At 60.5% G+C, this 19162-nt stretch overlaps 1 protein-coding gene across 29 annotated transcripts in view; it reads right to left on the bottom strand.

Annotated features, from left to right (window-relative positions):
* Positions 1-19162, bottom strand: part of ABLIM2 (actin binding LIM protein family member 2) — a 166077-nt gene that overhangs the window by 59410 nt on the left and 87505 nt on the right. For 18 of the 29 annotated variants that reach the window (XM_025290545.3, XM_044945589.2, XM_044945588.2 and 15 more), the window contains 4 exons: positions 16899-16957; positions 9332-9409; positions 3142-3288; positions 413-445 (listed from right to left, as the gene is read on the bottom strand). In XM_025290545.3, the coding sequence (XP_025146330.3) occupies positions 413-445; positions 3142-3288; positions 9332-9409; positions 16899-16957 (317 nt within the window). The remainder of the gene's footprint in view (positions 1-412; positions 446-3141; positions 3289-9331; positions 9410-16898; positions 16958-19162) is intronic. The other 11 variants (XM_044945592.2, XM_044945586.2, XM_044945603.2 and 8 more) reach the window with 1 other exon arrangement.

The raw sequence follows: 19162 nt of genomic DNA, 5'->3' as shown, positions 1-19162 counted from the left end.
ACACAAAGGGTGGGCCGCTAACTATAAACACTATTTTATACAAACGCTTTCAGCACGTCCACCCTCAAGGCCCCAAGGATAGTCCCATAATCCCGCTCAGAGGCGGATGAGGTGGCCCCTGCCAGCCCAGCCCCTGGACCTGTTCTTCCTCTAAAGGAAGCCGTGGACCAGACCGCAGAACGCCTGTGTCCCAGGGGTCCGCATCACCGGACTGCCAGACACACGGGGAAGCATGCGGATGAGACACCATTATAAAAATAACCACCCCAGCCTCAGAGGGCCACGGCCTGATGCCAGGGCCAGAGGCCACAGCCAAGGGCCTGGGGGACCCTCCTGGGGGAGCCTCGGGTGGTCATCTTTATAATCTAGGCAGTGGAGCGATGAGCAGATGGGCAGGCTGGGGGGCGGTTACCTCGGGCGGCGTTGGCGAGAGCAGCTGAGGGGACTGTGGACACAACACAGGGGACCCTGTTAGGCCCGGCACCCGGGGGTCACACAGGGAGGGCCCCACACCCCGGCCCAGGTACATCCACCCAGGGACTCTTCCTCCCGACAGGAAGGAACGCCTCCCTATGAGATCCCACATGGGTTCCAAAGCCTTCTCTTTGGAGACATACAGTCAGTGGCCCCCGAGAAAGAGGACCCCAGGACGGAGCTCTGTGAGGATGAGCGTGGACCTGTCTCCTCCTGGCTGGCCTGCCCCACCCGCCACCCTCCCGCGAAGACATGTTTCAGTAGGAGGACTGTTGGTCAGGGCATCGGGGGTCACCACCCCGTGAGCCCACAGGTCTTCTTCAGAAAAGATAAAGGGGCCTGGAGAAAGGAAGGGTGATTCGGAGTCTCGGGGTCTGGAGAGAGGACCAGAGTGAGGGGCTGGAGGCCATCGGGGCCCCGGGGCACGGTCGCCAGCCAGGCACCTCTCGTTAGAACAAGCGCACCTTCCACCATCTGTATATGGGTCTGTATTTGGGTCATCCACCACCTATACACGGGCTCAGGGAGGCAGCAAGTAGCAGAAGGGGCTCTGGAAACTGAGCTTCCAGGCAGGAAAGCTCACCTATCTCCCCCACACCTGGACAGGTAGGAAGATGTTGTGGAGAGTTTCCGAGGAGGAGCCTCGAGTGACTGGGGGCTCTTTTTTGTACCATCCCCGCCCTTAGAATGGGAAGGGGGAACATGTACTCCAATCTTCCCATTTCACAGACAGAGAGACTGAGGCTCAGAGAGGCTGGCAGAGCTCTGTGCTTCTGGCCCACTGCTCTTCCCCCTGCGAGCTTTCCGCCCTGGGATGAGCGGCTATAAGGCCGCAGGTCTAGAGAAGCGGGCGAAGCTGTCCAGCCCTGGGCCATGTCTGCCCAGCTCAGTGCCCCAACCCCCGTTCTGGGGCTTCCCAGGCCCCTCTTCATCATCTACTCACAGAAAGGGCCCCTCAGAGCCCCCCTCTGAGCAGGCCCGCCGGCTGGGGCGTGGTGGGGTCTGCAGAGATGAGAGGTCCCCGGAGATGGAGGAGGGACGGGATCCCAGCACCTCGCTCTGGGCAATGGTAGAAGCAGGCAAGGGGGCGACAGTGACCAGAGTCAGCCCCCCGGGCCCGCGGCCAGCGCTGCCCCGAGCCCCACGGTCCTGGGGCCCCCCGGGCCCGCGCCCAGCTCTGCCCCAAGTCCCACAGTCCTGTCGGCCACCCAGGCCCACGCCCAGCTCTGCCCCGAGCCCCACCTGGGCCCGCGCCCAGCTCTGCCCTGAGCCCCAAGGTCCTGTTGGCCCCCCGGGCCCACGTCCAGCTCTGCCCCGAGCCCCACCCGGGCCCACGCCCAGCTGTGCCCTGAGCCCCGCCCAGGCCTGCGCCCAGCTCTGCCCCGAGCCCTAAGGTCCTGTGGGCCCCCTGGGCCCACGGCCAGCTCTGCCCCGAGCCCCACAGTCCTGTCGGCCACCCAGGCCCGCGCCCAGCTCTGCCCCAAGCCCCACCTGGGCCCGCGCCCAGCTCTGCCCCGAGCCCTAAGGTCCTGTTGGCCCCCCGGGCCCACGGCCAGCTCTGCCCCAAGCCCCACAGTCCTGTTGGCCACCCGGGCCCACGCCCAGCTCTGCCTCAAGCCCCACCTGGGCCCACGCCCAGCTCTGCCCCAAGCCCATGCCCAGCTCTGCCCCGAGCCCCACCTGGGCCCACGGCCAGCTCTGCCCCGAGCCCCTGAGCCCCACGGTCCTGTCGGCCCCCCGGGCCCATGCCCAGCTCTGCTCTGAGCCCCACGGTCCTGGGGCCAGCAGGTCCCCCTCAGTCTCCTCTTTCCAGAGCACTGTGCCATGGGAGGTGGGCAGCACCAAGCCCGGGGTCAGGGCAGAGTGAGGGCGGGTCTGAGCGTGGGTGGCGACTGTGGCCTCAGTGACCATGGCAGGGGCCAGCCGCTGTGGCGTGACCAGTGAGTGTACCCCTGGAGGACCCTGCCCCGCGCTTATATCCCGCAGCAGTACCTGCCAAGCTGGGCTTGCCCGCATGACCCCCATTGAACCTGGAGACCCCAGAGCCTCAGCCACACCTTGGGGGACTCAGTTACGGCCAGGGCTGAGCTCTGCCCCTCGAGGGGCCGCCTGGGCCAGACTGCTGCATGTGACCAGCCCATGGACACAGCCGGCAACTGACAAAACGCTCCTCCCCTCCAACCCTGCCCCCAGGGTCACACCCGAGTCTCAAAAAGCCAAACCCAGGATCAAGTTCCAGGTTAAATGGAGAGGTGCAGCTGTGAGCCGGGAGGCCCTGACAAGGGCACCGCCCGAGAGACAGAAGGGAGGGGTCAACTGCAGTCCCACCAGGGGTCAGCCCAGCTCGAGGCGCTCATAGGACGGGGAAGCGTGTGAGCAGGGAGCAAGGCTAGGAGAGCTGGATGAGGGAACATGGTCCATTCCCCGGGCCTGAGCATCAGCCCAACTGAAGACAAGGACGAGATGCTCGCTTTGCCCCTGGCACTTTCCTGACCGCCCTCGAGCTTCCCGCTCCCTGACCCTTGCTCCAAGGGGGTCCTCCGTCCAGACTCACGGGCAGTTTGGGGCCAGAGCACTCTGGGGACTCTCTAAAGAGGAGGCGCAGGTTGTCTGAGGGGGTAAAGGAGGCTGAGGCCGCCCAGGCGACCCGCTGCGGGGGCCCCGTACCTCGCTGTAGCTCTGCCGGTCCCCCACCGAGTGGCTGATGTAGGGTGAGTAGGAGATCATGTCGGGGCGGTCGATGTTGTAGATGGCCTTGCTCTTAGGGAGGGCGGCCAGGTCTCTGTAGTCCAGGATCTCATCGCCCAGCTTGGCCTGAGAGAGGGCAGGGGGTGCCAGGAGGGCTGGTCAGACCCACACCCAGGGCCGCATCGCCCGGCAGGCGTGGGAGGAAGCGAGTCTGAGTGAAGCGGGCGGAGGGGCAAAGGCAAGGGGGCGGGGAAGCCTCCTGGTCCTACAGTGAGAACTCAGCCTGCGGTGTAAACTCACACTCACACAGTTATGCTTGCATACACACAGACACATGTGCACAAACAAACACATGTGTGAGGGCACAGCAAACACACCTATACACACATACATGCATGCATGCAGATACACACTCGGGTGCAAACACACAAACACAGACACGCACATACACACATACGGTGCGTGTGGGCACAGGAAACCCATCGCTCGGTCGTGTGTAGCTCTTTGCTGCACAGTCCATGGGACTCTCTAGGCCAGAACACTGGAGTGGGTCACCGTTCCCTTCTCCAGGGGATCTTCCCGGCCCAGGGATCGAACCGGGGTCTCCTGCATTGCAGGTGGATTCTTTACCAGCTGAGCCACCAGGGAAGCCCGAGAATACTGGAGTGGGTAGCCATTCCCTTCTCCAGGGGATCTTCCCAGCCCAGGGCTCGAACCGGGCTCTCCTGCATTGCAGGTGGATTCTTTACCAGCTGAGCTATCAGCGAACACGTACACATGCATACAAACGCACACATGGACACATACAAACTCCCTCACATAATAGACCTGCATGCATGCAAACACAAATACATACACATGTGCTCACATAAAATACACACACACATAAATGACACACACACGTGCATTTGAATACCTGCTCGATGTATGTGCACGTGTATGCACAGATGCAAACACCCAGCACACGCATGCAGGCCTGCACACATAACACACGTGTGCACAGAGAATGTGTCCGCCCACAACTGTGGAGGGGGACGCTGACACACCCACAACTCCACCCACTCACACTCACCAGCACAACCCTCAGGCACCCACACACTCGCACACAACCACACCCACCCAAAGCAGGACACATGAGCACACCTCCACACCCAGCCACTCGTACACACGCTCAGGGCTTTGCAGCACTCCCTACACACAGCCAACGGGCTGGCATGTGAGGGGACAGTCAGCGGGCGTGCGACCTCACGGAGGTCACCGCAGAGGCGCTCACTCGTGGCGACAAGCCTGGGACCACCGCATCTGCTCGGGCGAGGTCCACGGGGCGGCTCGCTCTCCTATGACTGGGCTCGGTCTGCCCCACGGCCCACCAGCCCCTCCTCCTGGCTCTGGGGGCTGCCTGGGGGCGTGTGACCAGACAGGCCTGGGAGCTGTGCACCAGGAGGCCTGGCTCTCACAGCAGGGCTGCGGTTCACACCCAGACACTGGTCTCAGCCGCGGTGTTCCCGTGGCACACCCCCAACAAGTGCGCATGGAATGTTTACAGCTTGCGATCCCCACGGAAGAAGGGACGTGCAGCCCCAGCCCGCTCCCAGCACTGCCCGGTCCCCAGTGGAGTGGATGCCCAGGCTTCTGTCCCGCCTGGAGGGAACACGCCAGTCACCTCCTTTCCCCCGTGTCCCCTCTGAGGGTTAGTCTCAGGCTGGCCTTGCCAGTCGTGGGCAGAGCTGGCCAGTCGGGCTGCCCGCATTAGCTCAACTTGACCCCCAAACCTCTCGAGAACCCTCATCTCGACCTCGGCCTCCCTTGGGGACCCTCGGTCCGGCCAACACAGCCCCTGCCCACGTCTCTGCCCCTGTCCCAGCCCCAGGCAGCTCTGGTCAAGGTCCTCACGGCCTGAGTCCAGATCTAACCTCTGCCTCTGGGTGTGGGGGTGGCCATGGGGAGAGGCGTCCTGCCAGCAATTCTTCCAACAAATTCCAACAGCAGCATGAGCTCTGTGCTCCACCCCAGGCAGCAGTGGGCCAAGCCCATGAAGCGGGGCACGCACAGGACCTCCACTTCACAGGGGAAGAAGCAGAGCCCAGAGAGGTCAGGTAACGTGCCCAGAGCCCCACAGCCAGGGAACAGAAGCAGGTTGTCTGCGTGCAGAGCCGCACTCGCACGACAGCTCTCCACTCTGCCAGGGCCACGTGTCTCGAGCTCCAGCTGCCCCCTTCACCCTCCAGCTCACATCCTCCGAAGCCCCCTCCAGGGCTAGGTGACACAGCCCTCACTGCCGTCTCCAGACTTGATGTTTGGAGCCGGATGTCTCTAGTCTGTCTGCTGTGTGGTCTCTCCTCTTCGCGCCCTCTGTGAGCCAGGCTCAGCCCCCACGCCCCAGCTTTCCCGCACCCTCCCAGGTCTGGCAGCTCTAGCCCACCTCCTCCAGGAAGCCTTCCCTGACCACCCAACTCCTAGGCTCCCGGGAGGCATCGGCTACCACATGCCGTTTGTGACATAGGTTGAGAGAGTGAACACCCGACGTCTCAGACTCTGGCGATTCCCTTCGGAACCCTGGGCAGTGCTCGGAAGACCTGAGTTCAAACCCTGAGTGTGCCATTTGTCATGACGATGACCCCTGATCAGCACTTCTGAGCTGCTCCTCTCTGTGTTCTGGGGAAATTGGAGCTGAGGCCCCTGGAGGTCCAGACCTTGTGTATCCGCTCATCAGAGCCCCTCACTCCCCGGCCCAGGAAACTAGCCACACCCAACTCCTTACCGTTTCCCCACGTCCAGAGCCCAAGGGCTCAGCACATGTAGATTCCTCCCTCCAACACGCCCTCCCCAGACCTCTTTGCCCGGCTCATCCTCTGGTCCTTCCAGAGTCAGCAGAGGCCTCCTCCTCCAGGAAGGCTTTCCTGCTCTCTCTCTCTCATCTGGGTTGGATGTTTTCCTCTTTTGAGTAAAGGTGCTGATCTTTGTTGGTGCATCAATGTCCCCTCCCTGCAAGGCTAGTGGCTTGTGGACCCAGGACTCTGCCTCACCATGGAGCCCCTCCCCCTAACTCCATGATTGACATGACATGGTCCTCAGGGCAAGCATGCCGCACTGAACTAAAATCGATCAAGCATTCGCCAAAGCCAGGTGGATTCTCTGGGCCTCCGTCTCCCCCTGAAAATGGGAATGCCACCTGGGCCTCGCCATCTGCTGGATTTCCGAACACCCACACAGCTTGACCTAAAGGGCGATGCTGCCATGGGGTTGGGGGAGGCTGTGCCTACCCACCCTGCCCCCTTTGCCCTGCTATGATCACAGCGCTCAGCTGCCCGCTGGCTTGTTCAGCCCCAAACGTGTGGTCAGCGAGGCCCACCTGGCCCTGGGTCAGCCCCTGACTGCAGGAATCAGAGAGAGCGCCTGACAATGCCAACCACGTCAACATGAGCCAGCTCAGAAAGAGGCCCCCAACCCCCAGCCCCCAGCCAGGTAGCTAAGTGGCCGTGCTCCCGGCTGCTCACATCCACACCACCCAGTGGGGCTCAGAGATCCATTGCCTAGCATCCAGGTCCTGGGGTGGTCGCCGTGACAACAGGCTATGCCCTCCCATTGGCGGAAGGCCACTGGGCTGTGTGTGTCTGCGAGTGTTTTCCCTCCACTTTCTCCTCCCTACTCTGTATGCAGCATGTGTGTGTGCTAAGCCACTCAGTCGTGTCCAACTCTCTGCGACCTTGTAGCCCACCAAGCTCCTCTGTCCATGGGATTCTCCGGGCGAGAATACTGGACTGGGTGGCCATGCCCTCCTCCAGGGGGATCTTCCTGATCCAGAGATTGAACCCACATCTCTTATGGCTCCTGAACTGGCAGATGGACTCTTTACCACTAACGCCGCCTGGGAAGCCCCTAGGATGTGACCGTATATGATGTTACAACTGTAATATAATCCTGCCAATAATACAATCTAATGATGCCCTTGTACACTATGCCAACTCACTGCTTTACTGGCATGGTGAAGAAAGGTTACAAGACAATATAGCCCACGTGACTTCATTTTGTTAAAAAGAAAGAAATAAAATACACGCACACGGAGAAAAAGAGACCGAAAGTGTGTACTTCGATATATAAACGGTGGGCTACTCTGGCTGGGAGGATTATAAATGGTATTCATTTTTGTCTCTATACCAATCACTATTTTTTCCTAATAAGCGTGGGTTACCTTTGTAATAAAGAAAAAGACAGTGAAAAGATTACTTTTTAAAAACCCACAATTTATTGAGCTTCCCTGGTGGCTCAGATGGTAAAGAATCTGCCTGCAATGCAGGTGACTCGGGTTTAATCCCTGGGTCGGGAAGATCCCCTGGAGAAGGAAATGGCACCCCACTCCAGTATTCTTGCCTGGAGAATCCCATGGACAGAGGAGCCTGGCGGGCTACAGTCCATGGGGTCACAAGAGTTGGGCACGCCTGAGCGGCTAAACAGCAACGAGCAGTTACCAACAGCAGCTGCCAGCTGTGGACAGGGCCACACTCGTGTGCCACGAACACTCGTGTGCCGTCCAAACACTGACAGTCACCATTACTGGTCCTGATGATGACGGCATCTGGGGTGGATCGTGTCCTCCTCTTTTCATGGAATCGCTAACCCCCAGCCCTACAGAAAATGTATTTGGTGAGAGTGACCTTTAAAGGGTGGTTAAAGTGAACCGAGGTCAGCAGGGTGGGGGCCCTGAGCCAGCACCCGGGGGTCCTCCCGGGACGAGGAGGTCAGGACAGACGTGCACAGAGGGACGACCACGTGAGGACACCATGGAGAAGATGGCCGTCCACACGCCCAGGACACAGGCCTTGCAGGGAACCAAGCCTCCTGACACCGTGACTCGGACGCCCAGGCTACAGGATGGAGAGAAGGTACGTCACTGCGGTTGAGCCCCCTGGTTTGGGCACTCGGTACGGCGGCCCCGCAGACAAGCACTGATGTCACAACATGACTCCAGTGAGCACTGCCTGGGCCCCCGCTCTGGGCTCAGGGCTGTGCCCAGGGCCTCCCGCTCAGGCCCCCCGTGGCCCTGGGCAGCAGGTGCTGTGGGCCCCCAGGTACGGGTGAGCTCCCGGAGGCTCAGAGAGGCTAACGCCTTGCCTGAGGGCACACAGCTGGCCTGGTGACGTCAGGCTGTCTTTCTGAACCTCCAAGGCTGCATCTGCCCAGGGTCATCCGACCATTCGCCCTCCAGACTAGAACCTGGGTTCTTATCATTAGGGCAGGAATGGCCCTGTGTCCAACCAGAGAGAAAGTTCTGGGGGCTGAAAAGAAGTGTCGAGAGAAGGGAATCCGATCTCCATCGTGTTAGAGAAAAACCAGGCTCCGGCCGTGAGTCAGGGGAATGGGAGAGGAGACTCGTGCTGGCCGACCAGCCTGCGGGGGTGAAGCCGGGCCAACCAGCCTGCAGTCCAGGGCTCATCCCACTTTCCCGTTCCCTCCCCGAAGCACAGGCTCTTTAGACTAGCAAACCAGCAAGTAATTATAACAGTCACCTTCTGTTTCTAAAGCCACCACCCAGAGGTAATTGCTGTCAACAATTAGTTAAAATGTTTTCAATCATGTTTAGACTTGTATGTGCACACACACACAGACACACCCCCACACAATATCCCGTGCACACATGCACATGCAAAAGCACGCATGTAGACACACTCACACACATATCCATCCATACATGTGCACACACGCATGCCTACATACATGCACACACTCAAATACACACAATACACATATGCATGCCTACGTGCACACGAATACCCACACACATAAATGAGAATGGGACCACATAATACACGTCATCCCTCACACGCTCCTTTGCGAGACACATCGGAACTTTCCACACCAACAGGCACAGATCTGCACCATTACTGGCGAGTGCTGTTTATCCAGGTGAGTCCTGGCTGCGGGATGCAGGCAGGTGTCCACACCGACACCGCTGTGAACCACGGCCGTGAGCACACCTCTCTGCACACCAGACGCCACGTTCCGGGGCAGCCGTGGTCACACAACACATCCACGCTGTAGGCCCCGAGTCAGCCTCAGAGTCTGTGCCAATCTCTCCTGCAGTCCCACGCCCCTCGCCCCCGAGGGCACGCTCAGCAAGGACCCCCGGCCCCTGGTCTCCTCCCCTCTCCACAGAGAGAATGCGACTTACATAAATCACGCGGCTCGGAGACCCTGAGGTGCTGGAAGCAGGTACAGAAATGATGCTCTCTGAGGAAGTCCTGGTTTCCTAGGAGACGAGACAGGGAGAGGCTGAGGCAGACTCTGTTGACGCAGAGAACCTTCCGGAGGCAACTACAGCGAGTCGAGCGCCAGCAGAAACGTTGGAGCTCACGAGACCCTTTCTATGGGTAGGTTGAAAAATAAACACGTAGGCTTTGATGAACAAGGAAGCTGTAACTGGGAGACACAGCGGGTGACCCTGGCTGCCAGCAAAGGGGCCATGTGCTCCCAGGGCCGAATGTACTCGCTCTGCGACCACGAAGCTTCCACGTCGCTGAAATGATCTTTTCATTTGGAGGGTGAGAGCAAGCAATGATGCGTTTTCAAGGGTTCTGCATGCCCCACCAGCAAAGGCAGGATCGAGGCGCTCGGAGAGCGGATTCTCCGCGTCGATTCTGGGGGACGCGCTGCAGCGCCTCCAGCCCCGCCTCTGTGGTCCGACGGGGCGGCCGTCCCGCCTGGGACCTGTTCCTCGGGTGCCCACTGCAGCTGGGGACCATCCCCCCAGCCCTCCTCACTCATCTCTGACCATGACATCCGCACCCCCATGGTGACAGACCCCCCCAACCCTCCGTCTCCTCTGCTCTGTTGGATCAGGTCCTCCACCACCGTGATGACCCTGCTTTCCTTCAGCTCCCGCCCCCCTCTCTGCACCCGAGTCCATCCCCGCCTGCCAGGCGTGACCTGGCAGCTCCTGGACCCTCTCCTGGTCTAGCCCTTTCCCCAGCCAGGACCACCCAGCCACCTAACTTTCCAGGCCTCCCACTCGCCTCATCCAAATGAAACCCATCTCCACGAAGGGGTTCCTGCTTCCCGCCCCCCACTCACAGCTCCTCCGGCCCTGCCACAGGGTTTGCGTGCCTCCTACAGTGGAAGTGTAGAGTCCTAACCACAGGACTGCCAAGGGAGGTCCAACTCCTCTCTCGTTTTTTAAGCAGGCCCCTTCTCCCCCGACCCCTGAAATTCTGTCCAGCCCCTCACAGTGGTCCACACCTCCCGCCAGGAGCCTGGGAGGGGCCGTATCATGAACTGAACCGCTCCTCTCCAAAGCTCATAGGTTGAAGCCCACACCCCAGGACCCCAGAACGTGTTTGGAGGTAGGATGTCTGAAGACGTAATTAGGTTTAAATGGAGTCTTCAGGACAGGACTGGATCTGACTGTCTTCCTTATGAGAAGAGGAGACTAGGGCACAGATGGATGACGTGTGAGGCACAGGGAGGAGACGGCCGTCCACACGCCCAGAGGCGAGGCTGCGTGAGGAGCCGAGTCTGCCGGCGGGCCCTGGAGCTGCAGCCTCCAGAGCTGAGAGAGGACAGTTCCGTTCGTTGTTTAAGCACATTTGGTGTGGCTAACACCTGGAGAAGACTCTTGAGAGTCCCTTGGACTGCAAGGAGATCCAACCAGTCCATCCTAAAGGAGATCAGTCCTGAATATTCATTGGAAGGACTGATGTTGAAGCTGAAACTCCAATACTTTGGCCACCTGATGTGAAGAGCCGACTCATTGGAAAAGACCCTGATGCTGGGAAAGACAAGGCAGGAGGAGAAGGGGAGGACAGAGGATGAGATGGCTGGATGGCATCACCGACTCAATGGACATGAGTTTGAGCAAGCTCTGGGCACTAGGGAAAGACAGGGAAGCCTGGCGTGCTGCAGTCCACGGGGTTGAAAAGAGTCGGACACGACTGAACAACAAAAGAGCCTGCCATGGAGCGCCCCATCCTCCCCTCGGGGAGATGACCCAAGCGCCTCCTACACTCAGCGTGAAACCGGCAGGGGCGAGAGGACACCAGGACTGGATGTGAGCCCAACAGGCGGCGGCAGGGACAACCTGACAGGCATGGGGGTGGCGCCCGGGGAAGCCTGACGGGAAGCCTGATTCTGCATCTAGAAAGGAAGGAGAAGGACAGGGCGTGAAGCTCCGCGGCCACCGCCGCGCTCGGTCACTTGTCAGCAGGTCCAGCCTCCTTACCCCGGGCGTCACCCTGGCACCCTCTCTGAGGCCCCACGGCCCAGCTGCACACGCGGGATGGGGCACTGACCACAGGCTGGCAAAGGCCGGCAAGAGGCTGGGGTCCCTCGAGAAGGTCAGCCTGACCCTGAGGCTCGGCCACCCCCAGGAAGACACACACCACGTGCTGCGGTTTCAAGGGAGACACGCCGTGGGAGGCGGGAAACACAGCGTCTGTGTTTTACCACTGTCCCGGTGGCCAGGTGGCCCGTTTTGCTAGGCAAAAATGCTGTGTGTGTACATTTGGCACATCTGAGAAAAACGTTTGACGCTCAGCTTCCTCCTCTGTGCAATGGAGAAGCCTGCCTGGAAGGCTCTTTCCCTTGCCGAGGACTCAGACACACAGCCTGCTAAGGTTTTGGCTCTGATGAGTCACCCTTGCTCTTAGTTCAGTTGATTCCAGCTCACGAAGTCCCTTCTTCACAAAGCCGACTAACACTGGCTGTTTCAGAAGACAGTGCCTAAGCGGAGAGCAACAGCCGAGCCACAAGAACTGACCCCAGGCCCCGAGGGACATTTCCTGGCATTGTCGGGGTGGCACCGGGGTTACTGACACCACGACCCCGACAGAAGGGGGCTTGGGCTGTTTGCACGGCAGCAAGAGGGTCCGGCTTTCTCCTGCACGTTTCAGGGTCCAGAGCAGGCAGCTGGGCAGCTACACGGTGCCCCCCATCTCTGTACCCCGGTTCCCAGACAAGGAGAAGTGGGGGCGGGGAGAGGAGCAGCGCCCCCAACCCCCACGATGTCCTCTGGGTCAGGGAGCCTAGATGGAAGGGGGCTGAGTCCAGGCAGTCTCCCCCAGAATCAGGAGACCTGGGCTTTCTCTCATCTTCTCTCTACTTTGCCTCCAACTGGCCCAAAGGAGCCTCACAATCAAACCCAGCACCCAGCTGCGTTCTCCGGGGTGCTGTTCACACCCGCCCAAGGCCGAGTAGTCGTCCAGCCCCATCCACCCAGCCCGGACCCAGAAAGCGCCATCCTACAACAGGGTCTCGGGGCACCTGGCTCTCATTAAGGTCAGACACAAGCTACATGAACACACAGAGGGAGGTCAGCGCCCGCTCGTCTCCACGTTAAAGCCTAGGGGCTGAGTTCCCAGAGGGCTGGTGGTTGGCCCAAGGCCACAGAGGCTCCAATGGCAGGTCTGGCTCTCCCACCCCGGCGGCCGCTGTGAATTCCGCTAGAACATCCTCGCTCGGGGTCAGTCTCTCCATCTTTGTGTTCGCGCCCCCGGGGCAGCCTCACCAAGCCTGGCTTCTCTCTGCTCATCCGCCCCTCGGTCAGTACAGGGGCTCTGGCTTCCTCCTCTGGGTGCCCCCCAGGCCCCGCAGTAAGCAGCCAGGACCTCCGTGCACCCCCAGGGTAGGCGTGATCACAGACAGCCACAGCCTGGGGGAGACCAGCCCTCCCATCCAGGCTCCCTCTGGTCCCACCGGAGCAGGAGCCGCCAGGCTGGCCCTGCCCCGGCCACCTTCTACATGCACCGAGGCCTCTCCAGCTTCTCAGCAGACACAGGGCCGTCCCTTCCCAAGGCTCTGAAACCCTCCTTCGATCCCCACCTGTTCATGGCTCCTCAGGCTGGGACCCCACACCCAGAGCAGGGCCGGCCCCTGCGACCCGCCCTTCCGCACACCTGCCAAGCCCTGGCTCCAGGAAGCCAGGCTCTCCCCTAACCCCACCTGCCAGGCCCTTCCAGCCAGCCCTGTCCCTCCCTGCCTCGCAGGCAAGTGTCTTGCACCCTGGAGCCGGCCCATGAGTCTCTCCCAGACGCTGTAGGACAGGGACGCTCATTCACCTCTACGTTCCCGGCGCCCAGCCTGGAAGGCACAGCAGGTGCTCGGGGACCGTGAGTTGAATGACGGTACAATCCAACGCCCAATGAGGCACTGGGGACGGGCTGTTAGGACCACAGCCTTCCAACGGGAACCCCCCGGGCACCCTTGGCAGACGAGCATCCTTATCCTGGGGGGCAGCCCTCCCCCCGGTGGGGCACGCAGTCAGGGATCTTCCAGGAGTGAGGAAGGGCTGCTCTCCCTCTCCTGGCTTGCTCGCAGGGACTCCGGAGCTGGCCTCAGGGGCTGGAGGGGGGTCCTGGAACCCACTGGGCCTGGCATGCCTGGTTAGCTGACCGCTGAGCACCCCTCCAGATGGGCAACTTAGCTCTCATCTGGTTGCCAGGTTACAGCAGAGCCACCTCCGCCCGGAGGCTGGACTCAGAGAGAGTGACGCCACCTCTGTGGTATCCCCCGGGCTGACGGCCGCCGAGCCGACCCCGCCAGGCTGACCCAGAGCTGACCAGGTCCAGCAGATTCATGCTCGTTAGCTGGCTCCCACTCAACGCACACTACAGAAAAACACGGCTCTCTCCTGCTGCGCAGGCTAGGGGCGGTCAGCTGGCTGGGAGAGCTGTCTCCACGGGCCCGAGTGACTGGGAAAGTAATCTACGCCCTCCCTGTCCACCTGCTGCCCACTGACTGCCCTGCCCACCCACCGCCCTGTCCCCCTGCTGCTCTGCCCACTGACTGCCCTGCGCACCGACTGCCCCATCCACCCACTGCCCTGTCCACTTGTTGCCTGGCCTGCCCAGCGTTTAGTCTCATTTCTCAGGCGAGACAGAAGAGGCTCTGAGGGGCAGGGGTGGGGAGGGTGAATCAAGGGACACGCAGGGCATGACCAGGGCCTGGATCCTGTCACTGGATACGAGGGACAGCTGTCCCCAGGCTGCCGGCCTCTGCCCTCAAAGTTCCCAAAGCATCTGTGGAGACGAGCCCCGGAAGCCAACTCTGGGGCCATGACCAGCCCCCAAGACAATGGTCCTTCTTTCTGCCCTGTCCTGCCAGCCTCCAGCACCCAGAGGGCCTCCTTCCTGCTGGGCCAGTGGCCCATGGTCATCCAGGGCGGGGGCTCCAGGCTGAGAGCAGATGTGCCTGCCACTTCCAGGCCCGCTGGGTTCCCTGCAGGTCCTGAGGCCAGCTCAACAGTCGGTCCAGCATCCAGGGCTGGCGCTGGTCACCCTGACCTGGTTAGGGGAGGCGCAGGGCACGGAGGACCCTGGGTACTTCGTCCTCCTCCATGGAGCCCTCCTGCCCTGGCCCAAGGCCACCTTTCCCCAGGCCCTCACGCCACGCCGGGCATAGTGGGATGGTCCCCATGGCCCTCGATGCGACCTGCAGGTAAGTCCACCTGCTCCTCCGAACAGCAGCAGCTTCGGGCCAGGACTTGTGACAGTCACCTTGGTGCCCCAGACTGAGAACCAGGCTTGGCCCAGTCAGACCCTCGCTTAAGCTGTGCTGAATGAATGACTCATGAAGGGGTGGAGACATGAAAAGCAGAGGCTTCCAAACCCACTGAGATCAACTGCTAGAGGAAAAGGGAGACTTTCCCTCTGCTGAGTTCTTTCAGAACAGGCTTGGCAAGAGTCTGTTGAACTGCTGGGTCCCACCCTCCCTGAGGAGCCCACACGAGGAGGAGGGTCCCCTCCACCAGCCGGCGACCCATCCTGTCTCCTGCAGCTGCCACCAGCAAAGCAAGCCCTGCGCTCCCCCCAAAAGGAATCCTAGGCGTCCCACGGCCTTGAGTCCTAGAGGCCTGGGTCCCAGCTCTTGCGGGAATCGCAGAGTGACTCCACACACCGCGCTTGATTTCCCGCAGGCACGTCGGCCACCCTGCAGTCCCCCAGCTGTCGTTTCCAAGTCCGGATGCAGACCCGCTGCCGCTATGGGGCATTTGAGTCACCAGGGGCTTCAAGGGCCCATCTGCCCAGTGGCTCATCTGTAGCAAGTTTGGCAACTTTCAAGGTCTTGGCGAGGCCTGGACGCCCTGCATGGGGGTGGCTGTGGGAGACCAGGGGTCGCTGGGACGAGGCCAGGAGTTCTGTGGGTCACACACGACTTGCCCCCCCTGGGGGGGGGCGGGTGCACTTGCTCCTGGGGTCTGCAGGGTGTGGATCTCAGCTGAGGTCGTGCAGGGGCAGGGGTGGTCCCTGACAGAGCAAAGCTGGCTGCCACACCTCCCCTCGAGGGGCCTGGAGGGGTGGGTGCCCTGAGCTGCAGTTCACCCAGATTCACTTCCTCCCTTCATCCTGCAAACACTTCTCTGTCATCTGCCAGGGCTTGGCTCGGGGCCAGGGGGTTCAGGATGGAGGAGCCTGGAGCCCGGCAAGGAAGCTCTGGGAGAAGAGGATGTGAGCAGAGGTGTCTGTGAGGTTTCAGGGGACGACATTTTAGGTGGATCTGAGGGCCCACAGGACGCGTTTGCTGGGAGGCAGGGTGCCAGGCACGAGAGGGTGGCCCAGGCAGGAGAATCGTGTTTCTGCAGGTGCAGGCGGAGGACCCCTGCCCTGCTGACCGCCCCAGCCAAAGGGAGCTTGCCTGTCCTGCCCCGGGGGCCTCTTCCTGAGCCCCCAGCCCTGCCCAGGACCCCCCACCCCTCTTCAGGGTTCCACTCCCACTCGATTCCTCTGGAGGACCCCCTCTATGTCCCCCCATCACCATCCCCAGGAAAGTTGGTCCTTCCCCTGCTCTCCGGCCCCGCCAGCCCATTCCATCACTTGCTTGTCGGGGCGCTGATTTCTGTCTCTCCTGGGGACACCAGCCCAGGAGGGCCCCGGGGCAGGCTGGCCCCCTCCCTCACATGGCACCTCTGGCCGGGCGCCCCAGCAGGGCCTCTGCGGGATGAGGAGTCTCACCTGGCCCAGAGGGGAGGGCTGGCCTGGCCTAGACAGGGGTCCTGCCCTGCTTCTGGAAGGTGATCAGGGTCACACCTGGTCGGAGCTCTCTGTTCGGGGGGAGGGCGCTCACCACACCCCCCAGGTCTCAGAAAGAGCAGCCCTGAGATGCTGGCGGTCCTGGGTGATGTCACCGGGAGAGTGAAAGCAACCACATGGCAATCAATCAATCGGCCAGTCACTCGACTAACGGAGCCCCGGTAAGATCTCCGGCCATGGGGCTTCCCTGGTTGGTAACGCCTGGTGTGTGCTGACGTTGGGAGGCGTGGAATCCAGGCTCCACCAGGCGAGGACGGTGGCAGCCTGGGTCCAGACCTCCCCCCGGGACCCTGCCTCACGCTGGGCTGAGTCCACTCCACTCTCCCCGGGACAAACCTCAACTGGGCTGCAACACTTTCCACTGAGTCCTTCTAACTTGGTTTTGAACCTGAGGGCAGATGGGGAGACCCTGCGAAGCAGCTGTTGGCGTCAGAAGCATGGACGTTCTTGGGGACTCAGGAGACGTGCTAACTTTTCAGTGGTCCCTGAACTTTCGCAGGCATCGGCGTCCACTGAACAAAGGACGGCCGGGGCGGGGAGCCCCCGGGCCAGACAGCAGCCGATCTGCTCTTTCTACCTGGACACTCGGCGGGCTCGGGCCACCCACCCCACGGCCCATTAGGACTAACCACTGAGCCTGCAGACAAGCCAGCACCCCCTCAACTGTGTGATGCAGCTCAGAAGCTGGGGAGAGGGCATCGGAGACTGAATTCCACCAACCTTGTTTTTGTCTTCAGTTCTGGCTGCTTGTCGACACGCTGGGTGCCAAATGGAGGAGCCTGCGGACAGATGGCCAAGAGGAAGAGTTAGTCTGGACTCCCAGAGGTAGGGCTTGCAGGGGTCAGGAGGAGGGGTCAGTGTCCACACTAGGATCCCACCACGCTCTTCTCTGCCGAGTCACATTGAGACCCCATGAACCTCCTCTGTGCCGAGTCACGCTGGGAACCAACCACCCTCCCCTCTGCCGAGTCACACGGGGGCCCCACCGCCCTCCTCTGTGATGATCACACTGGGGCCCCACCACCCTCCTCTGTGCCGAGTCACACTGGGACCACACCGCCCTCCTCTGTGCCGAGTCACGGGTTGTTCCTGGGTCTGCGGCTCTCAGGCTCTGGGGCTCACAGTCCCACTGGCGACATGGAATAAACAGGTAGAGCGTCACCATGAGCCAGTGCTCCCACGGGACCCCTCGGATCCCCAGCACCCAGAGGAGGCTTTCGAGGAGCGCTCTGGGAGTGGCTTCTATTCAGAGTCAGATAACTCAGGCAGCAGATAAAGGGGGCTGTTCCTCTCCGTGAAGTGGGCAGTGGCCAAGCCCAGCCATGGGCACAGTGGAGTGTGGAGCCGGGCGCGACCTGAATGGGAGATGAGGGCTTTGGGGTGGAGCTCTCAGATGGAAGGCAGGAAGGAGGACCCTCAGGTGGGAACCTGAGGTGTGGGCTGGGAGTGAGACTGTGGGCTGGGGCCCAGCCCCTCACTGCTTCCCAGGGTGTCTGAGCTGTCTTGGTCATGCCGGACCCACCCAGCTTTCCCCATCTATGGCCCCGCCATCAAGGTCACAGGTCCCCCAGGGCCCTGAGGGCCTTGCGTGTGTGCTAAGTTGCTTCAGTCGTGTCTGCCTCTATGGAGCATAGCCCGCCAGGCTCCTCTGTCCATGGGATTCTCCAGGCAAGAATACTGGGGTGGGTTGCCATGCCCTCCTCCAGGGGATTGAAGCTGTATCTCTTATGTCTCCTTCACTGGCAGGTGAGTTCTTTACCACAAGCACCCTCCCCAAGGGTCCTGCTCTTCTCTAATTCAGGCTTTTCCCACCTTCACTCGGGGCCAACAATAATCCTACCTCAGCAGGCCACTGGGAGAACTTAACACAATGAAACAAGGGTAAGAACTTCAGGGTCTGGAGACCCTACTTCCCCCCTCGCTGAACCTCAGCCTGATCCCCCTGCGCCACCCCCCCACCCACACCCCACTCACACAGCCCTCTGCCGGGGGAAGGTTTCCGCCCTCTGGTGCCAGGCTAGCCCACGTTCCCTTGGAGATGGGAGCTGTGTCCACACCACTCTCAGGTTCCCCGAAAAGCCACAGAGTAGACACAGTAGGGGGCCCGACTGGTCATAGGGGCTTAAACCTGTGGCAGGAGGAGCTGCAGCCCGTTTCTGCCTACAAAGCCTCTAGGTCACGCGAGTAAACACTTGGGAAGGGAGCTCATTTCTGCCCCTCCCTGGAAAAGCACCTACACCAACCTGGAGCTCCCAGAGAGACCGGGAATTGATTGGTGTGTGTGAGCTTTTATTAAAAAAATGTATTGTTTATGATTGCAAAGGTAATGGATGTTCTTTTTTTTTAAAAATGTACTGATTTGGCTGTCCCAAGTCTTAGTTACAGCATGCAGGATCCTTAGGTACAGCTCGTGGGATCTGGTTCCCTGAGCAGAGATCGAACCTGGGCCCCCTGCACTGGCAGTGAGGAGTCTTAGCCGCTGGACCCACCAGGGAAGTCCTGGTAACAGGTACTCTTTGTTAAAATTTAAGCAAGACCTTAAAGGAATCAGCAAGACAGTGAGGGTCACCTGCAGTCTCCTGCTTGCTGTCGTCCCGTGTACACGTGCACATTATATGAGTTTTGCTTTAAAATGTCTCGGTGCTCCTCCACGTAATTAAATATCAAAGGTGTAACTTTTAAGGGCTGCATAATATTCCATCATAAGGATCAATAGGAATCTCTTTATCTGCTCCCTGTTATTTCCAACGTTTTATTTCTAAATAAAGTCATGGGAACTCCATGAAACACAAATTCCACCTCATCTCTCTTACTGACTTGAAGGCTTCCTAAAAGTGGGTCCTCCTGGCTCAGAGAGTGTGGGCATTTTTAAGGCTCTTGAGGCATTTTGGCAAGTTCACAATTTTCGCTCCATCAGCCAGGTAAGAGGCCTGTCTACGCCAATTCTCCAAATAGGGGGGTGTGTCTGTCCTTTTAACCTTTGT

The sequence above is a fragment of the Bubalus bubalis genome, chromosome 7, assembly GCF_019923935.1.
Source record: "Bubalus bubalis isolate 160015118507 breed Murrah chromosome 7, NDDB_SH_1, whole genome shotgun sequence".
NCBI lineage: Eukaryota > Metazoa > Chordata > Mammalia > Artiodactyla > Bovidae > Bubalus > Bubalus bubalis.
The sequence above is the reverse complement of the archived record's forward strand: the minus strand, read 5'-3'. Positions and strand labels throughout refer to the sequence as shown.